The sequence below is a fragment of the Lontra canadensis genome, unplaced genomic scaffold (genome assembly GCF_010015895.1).
Source record: "Lontra canadensis isolate GAN:19392208 unplaced genomic scaffold, GSC_riverotter_1.0 scaffold9, whole genome shotgun sequence".
Taxonomy (NCBI): Eukaryota; Metazoa; Chordata; class Mammalia; order Carnivora; family Mustelidae; genus Lontra; species Lontra canadensis.
In genome coordinates, this window is record NW_022631003.1 from 17,591,007 (window position 1) to 17,608,439 (window position 17,433).

The following is a 17,433-nucleotide window of genomic DNA, read 5'->3' on the forward strand; positions in this document are numbered from 1 at the left end:
TTTTTTTTTTTGAAGATAGGAATCCGTTTATTTTTTTTATAAACATATAATATATTTTTAACACAATCTTTTTTTAAAGTGTTCTCCTATTGTCAATTCAATGATCTTTCTTCTTATAGTATATGAACTCAATTTAATATTTTGTAGACCATGGTCATGAACAAATTACACATTTTTTAAATTTTTTAATTATTTTATTTATTTGAGAGAGAGAGAGCATGAGAGGAGAGAGGTCAGCAGGAGAAGCAGACTCCTTGCTGAGCAGGGATCCTGGTGTGGGACTCGATCCCAGGACTCCAAGATCACGACCTGAGCCGAAGGCAGTTGCTGAACTAACTGAGCCACCCAGGTGCCCCAATAATTACACATTTAGCGGGAAGTCAGGACTTTTAGAATTATTGCTAACTATATGTGACTTTACATGTGACTCCAGGAAGGCAGGTAATAATTTTTACCTAAATTTCCTAAGCTGAGAAGGAAATGAAAAGACTGTTTTAGATAATGTCCAAAAATCCTTCTTGAATCAATAAAATATAATTGTATTATTTCATCAACACTTTTCTATGTTTGGGTTATTAGCTTAGCTAAATCAAGCATACCAAATAATAAAAAGAAATGGAGAAGATGCTTGGGAGGGGACAGGCAGGCCCTAGGAGGGAGGGATTGGGAAGCACATATTGTTGATTTATTATATGTCTCAAACTATGTATTGTTTATCAGGTCATTCTAAATAAAACAAACCCAAAGAGACCTTTCTCTTGCATCAGGCCTTGTAAAAAGTAGAATAAAAAATTATCTGGTCACTCGCATTGGATTGATGTATTAGAAAATGCTACAGGAGGGGCGCCTGGGTGGTTCAGTGGGTTAAGCCTCTGCTTTTGGCTCAGGTCATGATTTCAGGGTCCTGGGATTGAGCCCCGCATCAGACTCTCTGCTCAGCAGGGAGTCTGCTACCCCCCCACCCCCGTCCCCTTCCTGCCTCTCTGCCTACTTATGATCTCTCTTTCTGTCAAATAAATAAATAAAATCTTAAAAAAAAAAAAAAGAAAAAATGTTACAGGAGATAGGCAGTAAAAAAACTTGAAGGAAGAGGTAAGTGAAACACATAAGAGAAAGGAGAGGGAAGGTCAAATATCAGAAATTGCAACAGCTGGGGACTGAAAGAATACATTTAGAGGGTGCTGATGATGATGAGTCTCATAAAGCAATTAAAACTATTCTGCAAACTTCATTGACTCAAGTAGATCCTTGATGCTTTTCACCAAATAACTTACACTAACATTTTTTCCTACTTGTCCTTAAACACTTATTTTTTCAACAATGACAAAAATATCTTTTGACAAAACACCTAATTTATTTCAGGTGCTATTCTCAGATTCTAAGATGCATCAGTATAAAACAAAACTTTCTGTCTTTTAGAACCTATGTTTTATGGAAGAAGCCAGATAACATGAAAGATAGCAAGTGAATAATAGAGCATATGAGAGTGTAATAAGACGTATGAAAATATGTGGAAGGTATGGGAGATTAAGAATATACAAAAAGGAGGGGCACCTGGGTGGCTCAGTATTTGGGTGACGGACTCTTGATTTAGACTTTGGTCATGATCACACAGTTGTAAGATTGAGCCCTGCATCAGACTCTATACTCACTGGGAAGTCTGCTTGAGATTCTCTCTCCCTCTGCCCCCAGTCTCTAAAATAAATAAATAAATTTTAAAAGTAAAGAAAAAGAATATACAAAAAGGAAGGTTGGTAATTTTATTTTATTTATTTATTTTTTAAGATTTTATTTATTTATTTGACAGACAGAGATCACAAGTAGGCAGAGAGGCAGACAGAGAGAGAGGAGGAAGCAGGCTCCCCACAGAGCAGAGAGCCCGATGTGGGGCTCGATCCCAGGACCCCAGGATCATGACCTGAGTTGAAGGCAGAGGCTTTAACCCACTGAGTCACCCAGGTGCCCCATGGGTTGGTAATTTTAAATATGGCAGTCAGACTCAGCCTCATTAAGAAAATGCTATATGTGCAGAGACTTTAAAGAAGTGCAGGAACAGGTCCTGCAGTATCTAGGGTAAGAATCATTCAGGTGAAGAGAACAGAAAGCTCAAAGGCCCTGAGGTGGAAGCATGCAGGTCATTACGAAACAAGAGAGAAACCAGATGGAATGAATGAAGAGGACGAAAGTAGATTAGGTCAAAGGAGTAAAGTGGCCCACGGACAACTGAAAAGGCTTCTTCCTTTTCATTTCGATTTATCTATATTTGGTTTTACTCAGAGGTACATGGGAAGTCAAGGGGATTTTGAGTAGGGGGCTGAGATGATTTGTTTTAAATTTAAAAGAATCACTCCACTATGTTTGAAAAAGGAGCTTAAGAGGACAAAGGTGGACACTGGGAGATTACTTTGAAAATTACTGCAATACTTCAGGCCAGAGAAGATGGTGGTCCTCCAGTAAGTGTTTCCTGTAGCATGATCGTTACTCAGCCTTTTACCTTTTTACCCTTTAGACAGAAGTTCAGCCAGTAACTATTTTCCCTTTTCTGTCTCGTGGAAAAATGGATGTTTCCTGTTCATTCCCATGTACATGGCCATGTGAACTGTGGTATAAACATGTATTAACAAGTCAGGTATAATCTAGACAATCTAGAGCATCTTACTTTATACCATCATTTTGTAATAGTCACACTTTTATCTTTAAATCATAAATATTTTAAAAACAAATATTGTTGTCTGTTCTAAGTACAGCTGGAAATTCCTCATCCAGAATTATTTTTGATCATTATGACTTCTCAAATCATTCACGCCATCCTAAGGACCCAGGAGGAACTGATCAAACCAAAAACAAAATTAAAAGACATGATATCTCTTCAAAATCTCACCTGGTACCTTAATTTAACTCTCAAATTATCTTTGCCTTTTCCACATGTCTTTTCATATGGTGACAATACAAGTGTGTATATTAAAAAGCATTAGGATTCTTCATAAAAAATGTTTATATCTTCTTCTTTTCAATTTTTAAATATTTAAGATCCCAAATTTATTCTTCAACATAAAACTACTACTATACTACTTCTTCCCAAGTGCCAAGTTCACCAATGTTTTCTTATGGGGAGAGGGCATGTTGCCATAATGTTTACTACACACAACATTTGGATGTCAAAGTTTCTTTGATTATCATTTCTTTATTACAGTTAAATTCACATAACAACTTGATGTAATTTTTGTTCACATGTAAATAACCATAGGAAGGATGTAACTCCTTCTCCAATAATATGAAAGTCACCTTTGGAAATAAAAACAGGACCAGGCAGAAAATTTAAGAGAAAATAAGAAAAAGACAAATTGTCATATAAGGAAACATGTTCAAATAATACCCTTTAATGGTAATTACTGAAAAATTGATAAAAACTGCAAAACAGTAATCATAAAAACTAGTAAGACAGGTTTTGCCTTCCAGAATGTTAATACATCAGCCATAGGATTGTTTTGTTGTCTTTTTTTAGATATTATTTATTTATTTGGAGAGAGAGCACATGAGCAGTGAGAGGGGCAGAGAGAGAGGAAGAGAGAGAATCTCAAGGAGACTCCGAGCTGAATGTGGAGCTTGACATGGAGCTCAATCTCAGATCCTGAGATCACCACCCCAGCCGAAATGAAGAGTTGGATGCTCAACCAACTGAGCCACCCAGGCCCCCTGGATTATTGTTGTTGTTGTTTTTGTTCTATATTCTATATTCTACATTCTATATTCATTATCAGATCTTTTTTGATTGATAGTATTTACAAAGGAGAACACTTTTTTATAAGAGCAGTTACCATACTATTTCACAATATACAAGATCTTATTAGTCAGATATGTTGCTGTTTTCTTCATGATTTTTTTATCATAACCATATTGATGAACAAAATAATAAAATAGCTCTGATTGTAGTAAAGATTTTTTTCTCATTTCCTCATTTTGCTGTTCAGAAATACATTCTTCCTTCCACCTGTGTCAGATGCACTTATTGGACATGGAGAAACATGTCATGGAAACACAACATATGTATTCCAGGGGCACTTTTTTTTTTAAGATTTTATTTATTTATTTGACAGAGAGAGTTCACAAGTAGGCAGAGAGGCAGGTAGAGAGAGAGGAGGAAGCAGGCTCCCTGCTGAGCAGAGAGCCCAATGTGGGGCTCGATCCCAGGACCCTGAGATCATGACCTGAGTTGAAGGCAGAGGCTTTAAACCACTGAGTCACCCAGGCATCCAGCGGCACTTTTTAAGGACAAAAAGCAACCCTAGTATACCCAGAAATAATTATCTTCTTGAAACACCAAGGATTTATGACCAATTCCATGTTAATATTAAGTCAGAAGATGTAAGTTCAGCTGACCTGACTCCATTTTTAGGGCTCTATTAATTAGAACCTAATACTGATCTTCCAATTCATTTTGTAAGTGCAGAATTATAGCTTCTCCATTCTCATCTAAGATTAAAGTTGGCTGAGCTCTCTTGATATTTTCAGCCATTATTTTGACCTCAAATATCTCTTTTCTGTGTTGTTTTCTTCCCTTCTTATTATTTTACATACTTCCTTCTGGTCTTCCACAGTGTCACCCCAATCATTTTATTGACAACTTCTTCTCACAAATACTGTATGAGGGCACACTACAAAGTTGGTCATAAATTATTGACAGGTGAATCCATACACAGTTGTGAGATGAGCTTTCTTGGGTTTTTGTGCTTCTGATTTGAAACCTGTTAAAGTATAATAAAGCAATTAAAACAAATATAAGAAATACTGTCTACTATCTACACAATGCTGAAATAAATTAGCAAGGATATGGGCAAGGATTTTGGTGAAAAAAGTTCCTAAGTGGTTATGTTATCCGAAAAGGAAACTTGAACTTAGGTTGCATTAGTTCTCAAATGGGAACAGAAGAGCCTTTATTATTAAGGCATAAAAATGACTCAAACATTTGTTAAGAAAAATACTATTAGTTACATAAAATTAAATAAAGCTTCTGACAAATAAAAAAAAAATCATTTACTATTCTATAGATAGTTCTTTATCTTTCAACCTCTTAACTAGAAGTATATTTATCAAATAAAACAACAGGTTCATGAAATTATCTTCATGTATATTTAGTGAGTAGACCAAGCAGAAGAGTTATTATTGAGAAGAATTTAGAACTAAATGAAGAATCATAGGGGTGACTGGGTGGCTCAGTCTTTTTAAGTATCTGCTTTCAGCTCAGGTCATGATCCCAGGGTCGTGGGATTAAGTCCCACTTTGGGCTCCCTATTCAGTGGGGAAGTCTGTTTCTCCCTCTACCCACACCCCCGCTTGTGATCTCCCTCTATCATGCTCTCTTTCTCTCAAATAAATAAATAAAATCTTGGGAAAAAAATAAATGAAGAATCGTACATATCAAGGCCATTTAAAGACAGGGAAAACAGTATTATATATATATTTTTTCAGCATTATATATTTTAATGCATTCTGAAGATGGAATTATATTACAATACAGTGATAGACAATTATGATAATTATCCTGGGGAAGTGGGAGTATGACTCTGTTCTATTTTCTCTTCAGTCTCCTGAAGGAGTGGTGATAATTAGTCAAGCTTAAAAGGTAACACTGAGCTTCACTGTAAAGGCTATGGACTAGTACTCTTCATCTTGTGTATCTAGCTCTACAAAGGCCCTGGGACTGGAGGGTTGAGAGAATTCTTTTGTAGAAATGGCTAGGCTAAAAGTATGAGACAACTTTGATTCAGGCCTCAGGGAGAATTTTGACTGGTGTTCTCTAAAATTTTCCTTGACGTTGAAGAGTTTTTTTGAGTATGGACAGAGCTACATGAAGTTACTGCCACCCAGGAAACCAAGGCATTGTAACATATCAAAGTGTCAATTTGGGCCCACTTCTGTGATTTTAGAAAGTGTCCACTAGTCATATGTTTAAATAGCAAAAGAAAACTCAAAGACAAACAAATGCTATAAAAAATGTAGGACATATACTTTGTTAAGATTGTTAGTAAAATCACTGTGCTTAGGCTGGTGGAAGTGAAATAGTTAAAAATCAAAATGTAATCATACTCAGCAGTTTGTATTATTAACACTCAAATAATGCCTACCAGAAGCAAATAAAAAGCCACTCTGTAAATTTCAAATCTACAAACATTTAAGATATAATGTTAAGCACACTATCAAAAATAATCAGGCATAAAAACAAATAATCTGATTAAAAAATGGGAAGAAGACATGAACAGACATTTCTCCAAGGAAGACATTCAGATGGCCAACAGGCACATGAAAAGATGCTCAATAACTCTCATCATCAGGAAAATCCAAATCAAAACCATAGTGAGCTATAACCTCATACTTGTCAGAATGACTAAAATATAAAATTCAGGAAACAAGTGTTGAAGATGTGGAGAAAAAGGAACATTCTTACACTGTTGATAGGAATGCAACTGGTGCAGCCACTGTGGAAAATGGTATGGAGTTCCTCAAAAAATTAAAAATAGAACTACCCTAAGATCCAGGAATCACACTACTAGTTATTTACTTAAGAATATGAAAGCACTAATTCAAAGGGACACCTGCACTCCTATGTTTACTGGAGTTTTACTTACAGGAGCCAAGTTATGGAAGCAGCCTAAGTGGCCGACAATAGATGAATAGATAAAGAAGAGGAAATATATTTATATGGATCAAGAAGAGGATATATAGTGGAATATTATTTAGTCATAAAAAGAATGAAATCTTGACATTTGCAATGGCATGGATGGAGCTAAAGAGACAAACCAAAAAACAGACTCTTAACTATAGAGCACAAATGGTTACCAGAGAGAATGTGAGTTGCAAAAAGGTAATATAGGTGATTGGGATTAAAGAGTTTACTTTATCATGAGGAGCAGTGAATAATGCATAGAATTAATGAATCACAATACTGCACACCTGAAACTAATAAACACTACACGTTAATTTTACTGGAAGTAAAATTTAAAAAATAGTAACCAAATAATCAGACATATAAGAAAAATCAACATGAATGAGAAATAGGAGTAAAACAATACAAACTGACATACATGAGTATAAGACATTGGAATTACCAAACACAAATGCTTAAACAGCTATATTCAGCATATTCTAGGAGTTAAAAGATAAATTCGAGAATGTTGGAAGAAAGCTAGAAATTATAAATAGTGACAAAGTAGATCTGACAAAGAGCCAAGTTTCAGTTATAGAACTGATAAAACCCACAAAACAAAATTAAAAACTTAATGAAGGCTTTTAACACCAAATTAGCCACAGATGAGAAAAAAATTATGAAATGGAAGATATATGAGAAGTAAATATATAAAGAAAAAAGGATTAAGGATTAAGCAAACGAGACATACAAAATGTTATGAATGGGTCTATAATGTATATAACTGGTATCCCAGAAGGGAAGAAAGATAGGATAGAAGCAACATCTGAAGCAATTTGGCTGAGAATTTTCCAAAGCTGAAAAAAGGCACCAGATTTAAAACATATATTACCTTCAAACATCTGACCTTTCAAAAATAGTAATAAAAAATGGGAAGACATTAGAACAACATCTTTGAGTGATGGGAGAAAAAAACTACATATTTCCAATTTTATCATCAAAGAAAAGTTGAAATAAAAATAGTATTAGATACAGAACTAAACTCTAAAGGAAATAGTAGAGAGTATTCTTCAGGTTTAAGGAAAATGGTTGAAATGGAAGGTAGGAGAGACAGAAATAAATAAGAACTAATGCAAATCATAAATATGCGGGAAAATCTAGATGAATTGTATATAAATCTATGTAACTACTGTTTTCTAGGACTATATTTTTACTAAATCTGAGGTGCCTTGTGGATAGATCATTTATTTAACTAATACTGTGAAATAAATTCATCCAGGATGGAATTTAGTAGAAAACCCTGCAGAACAAAGGACAATTCTTGTGTAGGAGTAAATGAAAACTAAAAACTACAACCAGAAAAGAGGAACCATGAGACGTGCCTGTCTCAATCTTGCCCCCAAGTGGAGGATGGGAGAAAAAAATTACATACTCTGAGAAGCTGAACCACAAGCTGGTACTTACAGGTCTTCTATTTGAATCCATAATACCAGTGTATTTAAAAAACAAAACAAACAAACAAACAAACAAACAAAAACAGGCAGAGTGTTTTAGTAATCTCAGGTTTGTGGTGCCTTTCATTGTCTGGCAGAAGCAAACACTAATCCTTCTTGACAGGGCTTGACTTCAGTTCAGACCTGTAGTGATGATAAAAGACCAGCAGCTGTAAGACAGGTGCCAATGTAGAGATTTAAAATGTGGGAAAAGATGTGAAAGCATTAAAGTACACAAAAATAATAGCATGTAAATTGGGGAGGGAGGACAGAGAGTAAAGAAATATTCTAATATATTTTTAAATTGCCCAGGAAGAACATTATAAAACAATTAATATTAGACTTTGATGAGTGAAGAATATGTGTTATAATCTTTAGAGAAACTTCAAAAAATTAGTAAGAGTAAATTCTAAATTGATGTAAGAAAAAATGGAGTCACAAAATTATTAAACGTTTCAAAGAGAAGAAAGACAAGAAAAAGTACTTTGAATGGCCTGTGTACTGTATGGTATAAAAATTCTAAATCTATATGTGCCTAATAGTACACCATCAGCCAAACAAAATCATTACAGAATTGTAAGTAGAGTCACAGTGGGAGATTTTAATCTACTTTTCTCAACAGGGGAAGAAGAAGCAGATAAAAGTCAAAGGATTGCAATCACATGTACTATGTTCTCCGACCACAATGGAATTAACTAACACCTGAAGCAAAGGGATAATTATAAACACACAGATATTTATAAATTAAGAAGTGCATTTGGAAGTAACTCATAGGTCAGAGAACAACTCACAATGGAAATTAAAAAGTATGATAATAATAAAAAAACATTGAAATATAGCCTTAAATAAACATACTTTAGAAAAAGAAAGGGGAATTTCAGGAGTCAAACATCCATAAAAGAAATTAGAAAGAAAATAGCAAATAAAACAGAAATTGAATGGGAAAAAGTAATAAATATGAGAACAGAAATAAAAATATATATTTTTAAAGGACACAGAGGAAAGAGAGAAAGAATCAACCAAACCTAAAATTCTTTCTTTGAAGAGAGAAATTGAGTTGGAAAATAAACCTACTGAGAATAATGGGAAAACAAACAAACAAACAAAAAAACAGACATTTGCACATATATAAACATGCTAATAACAGAAATTTAGAAGGAGAATATAATTTCATATTTTTCAGGTATGAAAAAGAAAATAAATGACAATTACAATGAGGAGGACCTCAACATTTTGTGATGGTTAATTTTCTGTGTTAACTTGACTAGCCACACCCAGATTCCACATTATTTCTAATTATATCTTGAGGGTGTTTCTGGGTGAAATTAGCCTTTGAATCAGTGGACACAGGAAAGTAGACTGCCCACCCCGTGTGGGTGGGTATCATCCAATCCACTGAGGGCTTAAATAGAACAAAAAGTGCTCAGGAGGAAGACTTTGCCTTTTCCTGCCTCACTGTGTGAGCTGAGGCATGTCAGTGTAGTTCATCTTTTTTCTTTCTACCTGAGCCCTGAGTTTTACACCATTAGCTTCCCTGGTTCCCAGCCCTTCATACTTGAAGGGAATTTATAGCCCCAGGCTATCCTGGGTACCAGCTTGCAGATGGCAGGTTATGGGCCTTCTTAGCTTCCATAATCTTGTGAGCCAATTCCTCTTAAGAAATCTCCATGTATCAGTTATTTCTCATTGTGTGGATCAGTCAGGGGTCTTCAGAACCAATAGATCTCTATAGATCTTCTTCTCTAAGGAACCCTAGCTGATCCACACACAATAAGGGAGAATTTATAATGTAAATGAGAAATATGTTTAAAATAAATTTATAGAGTCTGAAACGTGGTTGCTTTCAAAATCAATAGTAACGTGTGTCACAAATTTAGTAGGTGTTGGATGCTATGCTAAGTGATTTGACTTTTATCTCCTTTACCTTAAAATCCTAATAGAAAGGTTTTATTTTTATTCTTATTTACAGATGAGGAAAGAGGGGCTCAGGTAGGTCAAGCACCTTATCCAATTTCACACAGAGGGGGCCAATCATTGTCTCAAGCTGAGAACTGACTCCAAAGCCCATGCCCTTCACCTCAATTTTACACTAACAGTGATGACTCCTAACTGAACTACTTCAGACAGGTGCCAGGTATCCCCCTTGTAAGAAAGCTGAGAAACATTTGTGCTGCACTAGACGACCACTCAACTCATTTTGACTGGAAGGTTCTCCTCTACCTTGTTTCCTTCCTTCCTTCCTTTCTTTCTTTCTTTCTTTCTTTCTTTCTTTCTTTCTTTCTTTCTTTCTTTCTTTTTCCTGATTGACTCTTTTTCTCTCTATCACCATTTCTCTTTCTTTCATTCTCATAAGTGGCCCACAAATCAGGTCCTTAACTGCTTTGCATGCTCTTATCCTTCTGAGAAAGGGTATGAAGTATTGTCCTTCCAGATACTTACAAGTTAGAAGAGAACACTGAGCCATCCTCCCAGAGCCATGGTCCTTCAGTCTGATGGCGAGAAAGTCCTATCCAGAATGAATTATCAGGTTGAGAAGACAAGTGCCTTACTATAAATTCCTGTAGGAAAACATAAATACAAACACATGTCAAAGAGTCATGGAGAGAGCGAGACAGACAGAGACGATAGAGATAAAAAGATGGAGAGAGACTCTCATAGACATTGAGAGAGACAACAGATTGAATCACCTTGGTGAAGAACGCAGGCATACACTGGCATCAACCGAAAGAGAAGTACCAACTACTGATTGTCATTGAGTGTCTCGAAAAGTACATTTCATTTCTTCAAAGTCATTATTGTTTAGTTTTCCAATAAAAAAGAGACCTATAATGTCAAAATTATAATGCCTCCATGCAACCTGCTTGACAAGACCCATGAATGACAGACCTCCGAGGCAATTTTCATGGAAAACAGGCCACTATCTTCTCCAATTGAATATATGAATTTGTAACACTTTTGTCAAGAAATGCTCTGCAGAGTTAGATAAAAATATAAAAACAACTCCGTTCCACTTCATGTTCTATGAATAAGTAATTTGAGGTTTAATGCTGACATTTGACAAACAACAGGAACATCGAAAAGCCAGACAGACTTCCAGTATCATTCCTTTTCTTTGCTACACTCTACTTCCGTTCATTTTCATGAGAACTACAACTGTTGGGTAACACAAGACAGAAACACAGAAGTTGAAAGGAAATGAAAGTAAATGTAGGAGTTACAGAGTGTTTAGATTTATAGTGTAGAGTGTTTTCTGACTATTAATACCTTCTCCTAGCCCAAATGAATTCTACCCTTCATTCAAGATGCATTATAACTCTCACTTTTTCTGTAAAACTTTATGTATCTGGACATCTCTCTCTGAATTCCTATGTCATTGATTGCCAAAAGCAGATATTTAGCTTTTAGCACCTGTTGAGTTGTTTCTTTCTTCTTAGAAACTATGTCAGCATTGAATTAGCAAGGTTACTTTTTAAACCTCTTTGCCCTTCCCAGTATCTTGCAAGGAGTAAATGATTTATAAATGTATATTATTATTGCTGCTTTTTTCCTTGATAATAATGATGACAAGGGGGAGAATTTTCTATTTTACTCAACCAGATTTGAGAATTGAAATCCAAACCCACAAAAATGAGTAGTGGCCTGATTGTCATAGTCATGCAAACTTGTAGTGTGTTTGGATAGATTTGTTTTAAAGTAAAACACATTGGGGCCCCTGGGTGGTGCAGTTGGTTAAGCATCTGACTCTTGGTTTTGGCTCAGGTCCATATCTCAGGGTCATGAGATCAAGACCTGCATCAGGCTCTGTGCTCAGTAGAGTCTTCTTGAGACACTCTCTTTCCCTCTGCCCACTCTCTGCCTCATGCACACACACTCTCTCTCTAAAATAAAACAAATAAAACCTTTAAAAAAAATAAAGTGAAAGTATTCATTTTTTGAATTAATTAAAAAACCATATATTTTACCCACTTAATACATGCTGTTTTAATTATGGAGGATATTAAGTGTGACTTTCTCTTAGGGAAAAATTTTTTAATATTTTATTTATTTATTTGAGAGAGACAGAGAGAGAGAGTGCTAGAGATAGAGAGCGTCAGTTGGGGGGGCATAGAGGGTGGGTAACTCCTCACTGAGCAGGGAGCCAGATGTGAGGCTCCATCCCAGGACCTTGGGATCATGACCTGAGCGGAAGGCAGACACTTAAGTGACTATGCCACCCACGTGCTTTCTCTTAGGGAAAATTATCTTTACCTGGAATTATGTATTTTTCTGCTCAATATTGACCACAGATAATTATAACTGAAGTCCATACTTACCAGTTCTTCTGCACTGTCTATCTTCAGGAGGTTAGAGTACAGTTGAGAACACTGACTTTTACTTCTATTCCAGGAAGTTAATGATGTGCTAAATAGATAACAGTTGTTCTTGTGTATGATCCAATAAGGAGGACAAGAGCTGGAAAAATCTCCTGGAAATAAAATGTAAATACAATGAGGTTCATAACAGTTCATAATAATAGGGATGTGATTTTTATAGAAGACACCACATTGAAATCCCCTCATTCATTTAAAATTTAAAAATGAATTAACCATAAACAGTTTTAGAGAGTCAACCATCCTTTCCTTCTTGGCCTTTCCTCCATTCTTTCACCTTCAGTCCAGAACTCCCTTTCTTCATGATAACTTTTAAAATAAATCAATTCAAAATCAATCTTCAAGATATACAGTCATTTCATGTTAACTTATTTTAGAGTTGTGAGATCCATTTAAGAATGCAATTTTCCAAATGAAAAACATATAAGAGCAATTGTTCACATTATAGAGTATATCTACTTTCTATTTTTAGCTACTTGATATAAATAGTGAGAAAGTATGGGTCCAGAGATGGAAAATTGAAATAAAAATATTGGCATACTCAATTTTGATACAATGAGAAAAAAGAGGTCGTGTATATGAAGTTGCAATAAAATTAATGAAATTGTATGATTAAAGAAAAACAAATATAACTAGAGTTTTCAGGATTATATCTATTAGGTCTATATCTTTTGTGTATGTTTAATTCACATACAATTCTTATTTCTTAGCACATTTTCCCTTCTTTCCTTTTCTCTCCCTTTCTTCCTTTCTGACATCCAATTTCCTATTCTCTCTCTGTTACTTTAAAATGTCAATTCTCAAGGGGGGAGAACATATTTCTTTCTTTGCATCAAATTATAGAGCCTCCCACGGGTCTAAATATGTAGAGAGTGATATATTTGTTGCTGATTTGAAAAAAAAAAAAAAAACAACTTAGAAATGGTTGGCCAAATGCATGGGATATTTATATGACTTTATTGCATATATGACAGGGTCATACTATATACTGAGGTAATACTGATGTGTGCTTTTGTGAATACTCAATCCTTGCCTATAAAAGTATTGTCTTTACCCACCCTACTCCAGGTCTTAGCCCCAGTTATTAACCTTCCTGGATTAAGGATTCCATTCATCTTTTAACCCTGTCCTTGCCTGTGGTTCTGAGAGACTTGGTAGGAGTCACGTGGTCTTCTAAAGATGATTGTGTGGGTAGACTGTGGTTCTCTTTTCTTGATGGAAAGGTGTCGTTCTTCAATGGGTTGCTCCCTGAATTGGATTTCCAAATAGCTTCATATACCAACAACAATTATAGTGACAGGAAAAAAAAAGTCATTCTACTATATTTGAAATTATAATTCCAAGTCTATTTTTTTTTGGAATACAAAGGGGTATATTTTTACTAACAATAAATAGATAGCACATTGCTGATTGAGAGGTAAAATTAGATGGTAGATAGAGAGATAGATAGGTGATATGTTATGGAATAGATGATAGATAAGTAGATGGAAAAAAAAAATTACTTCCATGAAGGTGTAGTAAAAATTGGGAGAAAAACAAAGCAGATAAAGAAAGAATATGAAAAAGAAAGCAAGAGGCACATGAAATACCATCAACTGGACCCATGATAGATTTGAAATAGTAATAAATCTTCTACTTTTCTTCTGTTATTTAAAAATGAGAGCTCCTTGAGGAGACTCCAAAGGCGCAATAATATCTTATTGACAATAGAACATGTGAGATACAAAATCTAAAGGAATTCATTCACCCATCACAAAATATCTATTTAGTAAGTTCCTCAGGTAATCCCTGGTATTATTCAGAAGAGTTTAGATTAAAGATTAGGTATAAAATAATTTCCTTGGATCATAAAATTCGTAAAAATAGTTTGTAGTCTTATTAGGGATTTTATTTCATTAAGAAGATAAGCACCTTATTGTACTTCCTTCTTCACTTCCCCTGGTTTACTACTGTTAACGTATCTTGGGAATTTCACACCTTTAAAACAAGCTATTCAAGGAAGACAATAGAGCAATATAGTTAAGAGTATGCATTTTTTTAGGGGTGCCTGAGTGCTTCAGTTGGTTAAGCCTCCGACTCTTAATTTCAGCTCAGATCATGATCTCAGGGTCATCAGATGGAACCCTGTGTCAGGCTCTGTAATGAGTATGGAGCCTGCTCCAGAATCTTTTTCCCTCCTTCCCTCCCCCACTCATACTGGGATCTCTCTACTGGGAGAAGGAAGGGGAAGAGGAGGAGGAGGAGAAAGAGGAGGAGAGGGAGGAGAGGGAGGAGGAGGGGGAGGAGGGGGAGGAAGAGAAAGGGGGAAAGAAAAAAGAATATGCCTTTTTTCAGTCTAATCATGGTCTTACCACTAACTAGTTTATGGCCCTAAAAAATAAAATGCAACTGCCCCCACCTCTCACTTCTCTTATAAGTAAAATGAGAATGTGTAACACTGATTCAATTGGGGTAATATACAGATTCTGCATGTCAAGCTCTTAAGAGTGTCTGGCACATAATAAATGCTTATCGAATGTCTGTTATAGTTGTTGTTGTTGTTTTGTTGTTGTTGTTGTTGTTGATCTCCCTCACCAATACTCACCCATGGTACCCAAGATCACAGCTATGACCAGTTTTAGCAAGCATAGGATTCCCAAAGTCAGAGCAATGGAACGCCAATGAGGAGATGTAGCACAAGTTACTAAGAAGAGAGAGGGAAGAGAAATTAAAATGAAGAAATATGATAAATCACAGAGAACTTCAGTTCTACAATGCACCAAAATCTGGAAAATTCTAAAGTGAATTACTAAGCACTGACATACAGATAATCTAGTCATCTAGGATTATCTGAATTTTCCCTCACATTTGGCATACCTCCTTAAGCTCTGGAACTGCAATTTCAGCACAGTGCCCTGATATCAGCACACTCCTAATTTCAGGTTCACACTGATGGTCCTGACATTACCAGAGTTTCTGAAATCCCACTCATTTTTATAGAAGACAGCTGACTGTCTTCTATAAAATTAGAAGATAGCCCTGGTTACTGAGGACAACCTTCTCTTTTCCCTTATTCGTTGCACAGCCTTGGGAAAATTACTCCCTCTGTTTATGCATTTCTCTTTGTGAAAAACTGAGGTAGTAATACTCCAGAGTTTCGTTGTGGGAACCAAATGAGCTAACACATAAAAGCACCTAGTCTAGAGGCTACTAGCACATTATACATAACTTACTGTTTGTCAACAAATACATAGAAACATACATCTGCCTCCCTACCTCTTGCATCATCCAGTTTTTCTAGTCCTCCTCAACTGGTTGAGCAAGAAAAGAATTGCGTACGTGGTAAAGGGAAAATAATTGTGCAATGTGGATTACCACAAAGCAGAAGAGAGCAAATTCTCATGTCAAGACTTAGGAATAATCTTTCTCCTGATAACAGGGAACTCATTTTATGTTAATACCATTGCACCAAGGATATAGTTCTCCCTTTGAGAATAAGCATTACAAGCATTTCAGAGAATTGTCAAATAAGAGAGCCATAGAGGAAACCACATGACTCGTTCTATTAAGGGAAAGAGCTTGTAATGCCTTTCTCCGTATTTTATTCCTTTTCTATTATGTTTAAGACTCATGTTCTGCAAATGGAATCTTTTCATCCAGCACATATATTTTCCTTCACTAGTATACAAAAGACTCCAATTTGATTAAGAAAAACATCTAAATCAGTGTCTTACCTCAAAAAACACATTTTGTGATTCCAAACCCTATGACTTCTGAAGTCCCTTTGGCCTTTACCACAAAATCACAAATCTGTTTCTTTCCTCACCTATCTCCTCTCTTTTCATTCTTCTCTTTCTTATCTCCAATATCCTGGTGTTGTTCACATATATTTCTTTAAGTTTCCATGACTTCCATTCTATGAGTTATTCCTTGTTACCAAACAAACAACAAGTCACTCCTATTGAAATTCTTACATCTTTGCATTTCCTCACACTTATTTACTGTTCCTTACTGCTGAAGGGTCTATTTCTACAGAACAGAGAAATTTTATTTTCTTTTTTTTTTCCTTAGATTTTATTTATTCATGAGAGAGAGAGAGAGAGAGAGAAGCAGAGCGAGAAGCAGGCTCCCTGCAGGACTTAATCCCAGGACCCTGGGATCATGACCTGAGCCAAAGGCAGAAACTTAACTGACTGAGCCACCCAGACACCCAAGAAATTGTATTTTCTGCTATGATAATAATTAATTTAAATACTGATAGTCACCAAATGCTTGCAATGAGGAAAGATATTTCAAAATATCTTCAGTGAATTCTGAAAATTTTTTCAAAGGTTTTCAGCCTACATATCATAAATCTCTCAAATTTTCTCCACATAAGTGTTTTTGTTGATGAGAACAAGAACATTGAAGGTAGAAAGAAAAGATACCTTTCTCTAACACCACACGTCTCCCAGTGATGCCTTGAGAGTGGAAGTCTAATTGAGTATAACCATCTTCATCCAAATTTTCTAACTCAGCACGGGACTCCATTGTTCTACTGAGTTCCTGAATTGACACTGCATTTGAGAGTTCTCCTTTTCTTTTCTAAAGACTACTGTCTGTGGACAAAAGAGGATGTATGGGTCAAATCATGTGGGGTAGGCATTTACTGAGTTTTAACAAGTTGAGCTCAAGTAAGTAGTCCAACCAGATATAGCCAAAGGCAGGAAATGAAAACTATGCTGTGATAAGTTCCCATTTGTAACTTTAGATCTTGTTTCTAAGACTGATGAGTCTTAAGAAAAGTATAAGGCAGCACAATAGACAAATCTTTGTTTCAGACCAAATATAAGAAAAATAAAATGTGAATTCATACATGCATTCATTTATTCATGTACTTGTTCATCCACTAAACATTTATCAAATGCCCATCTTTTCAAATGGCAGAGCTGAGGAGCTGAGGATATAG

The 17,433-nt window shown here is 35.5% G+C and overlaps 1 protein-coding gene across 5 annotated transcripts; it reads right to left on the reverse strand.

The window, feature by feature from the left end:
* Positions 1-4,590: 4,590 nt before the first annotated feature.
* On the reverse strand, positions 4,591-17,069 carry CLEC7A (C-type lectin domain containing 7A). Of its 5 annotated transcripts, none has more exons than XM_032854966.1 (6): positions 16,913-17,069; positions 15,091-15,189; positions 13,641-13,754; positions 12,450-12,601; positions 10,576-10,694; positions 4,591-4,745 (listed from the first exon to the last, which is right to left on the reverse strand). In XM_032854966.1, exons 1-6 carry the CDS (start codon positions 17,013-17,015, stop codon positions 4,610-4,612), a joined length of 723 nt encoding a protein of 240 aa, XP_032710857.1. In that variant the 5' UTR covers positions 17,016-17,069; the 3' UTR covers positions 4,591-4,609. The 5 variants fall into 5 exon arrangements, with proteins under 5 accessions (XP_032710857.1, XP_032710856.1, XP_032710858.1 ...); XM_032854965.1 differs by having other exon boundaries at positions 13,641-13,775; XM_032854967.1 differs by lacking the exon at positions 13,641-13,754.
* Between the last annotated feature and the right edge of the window lie 364 nt (positions 17,070-17,433).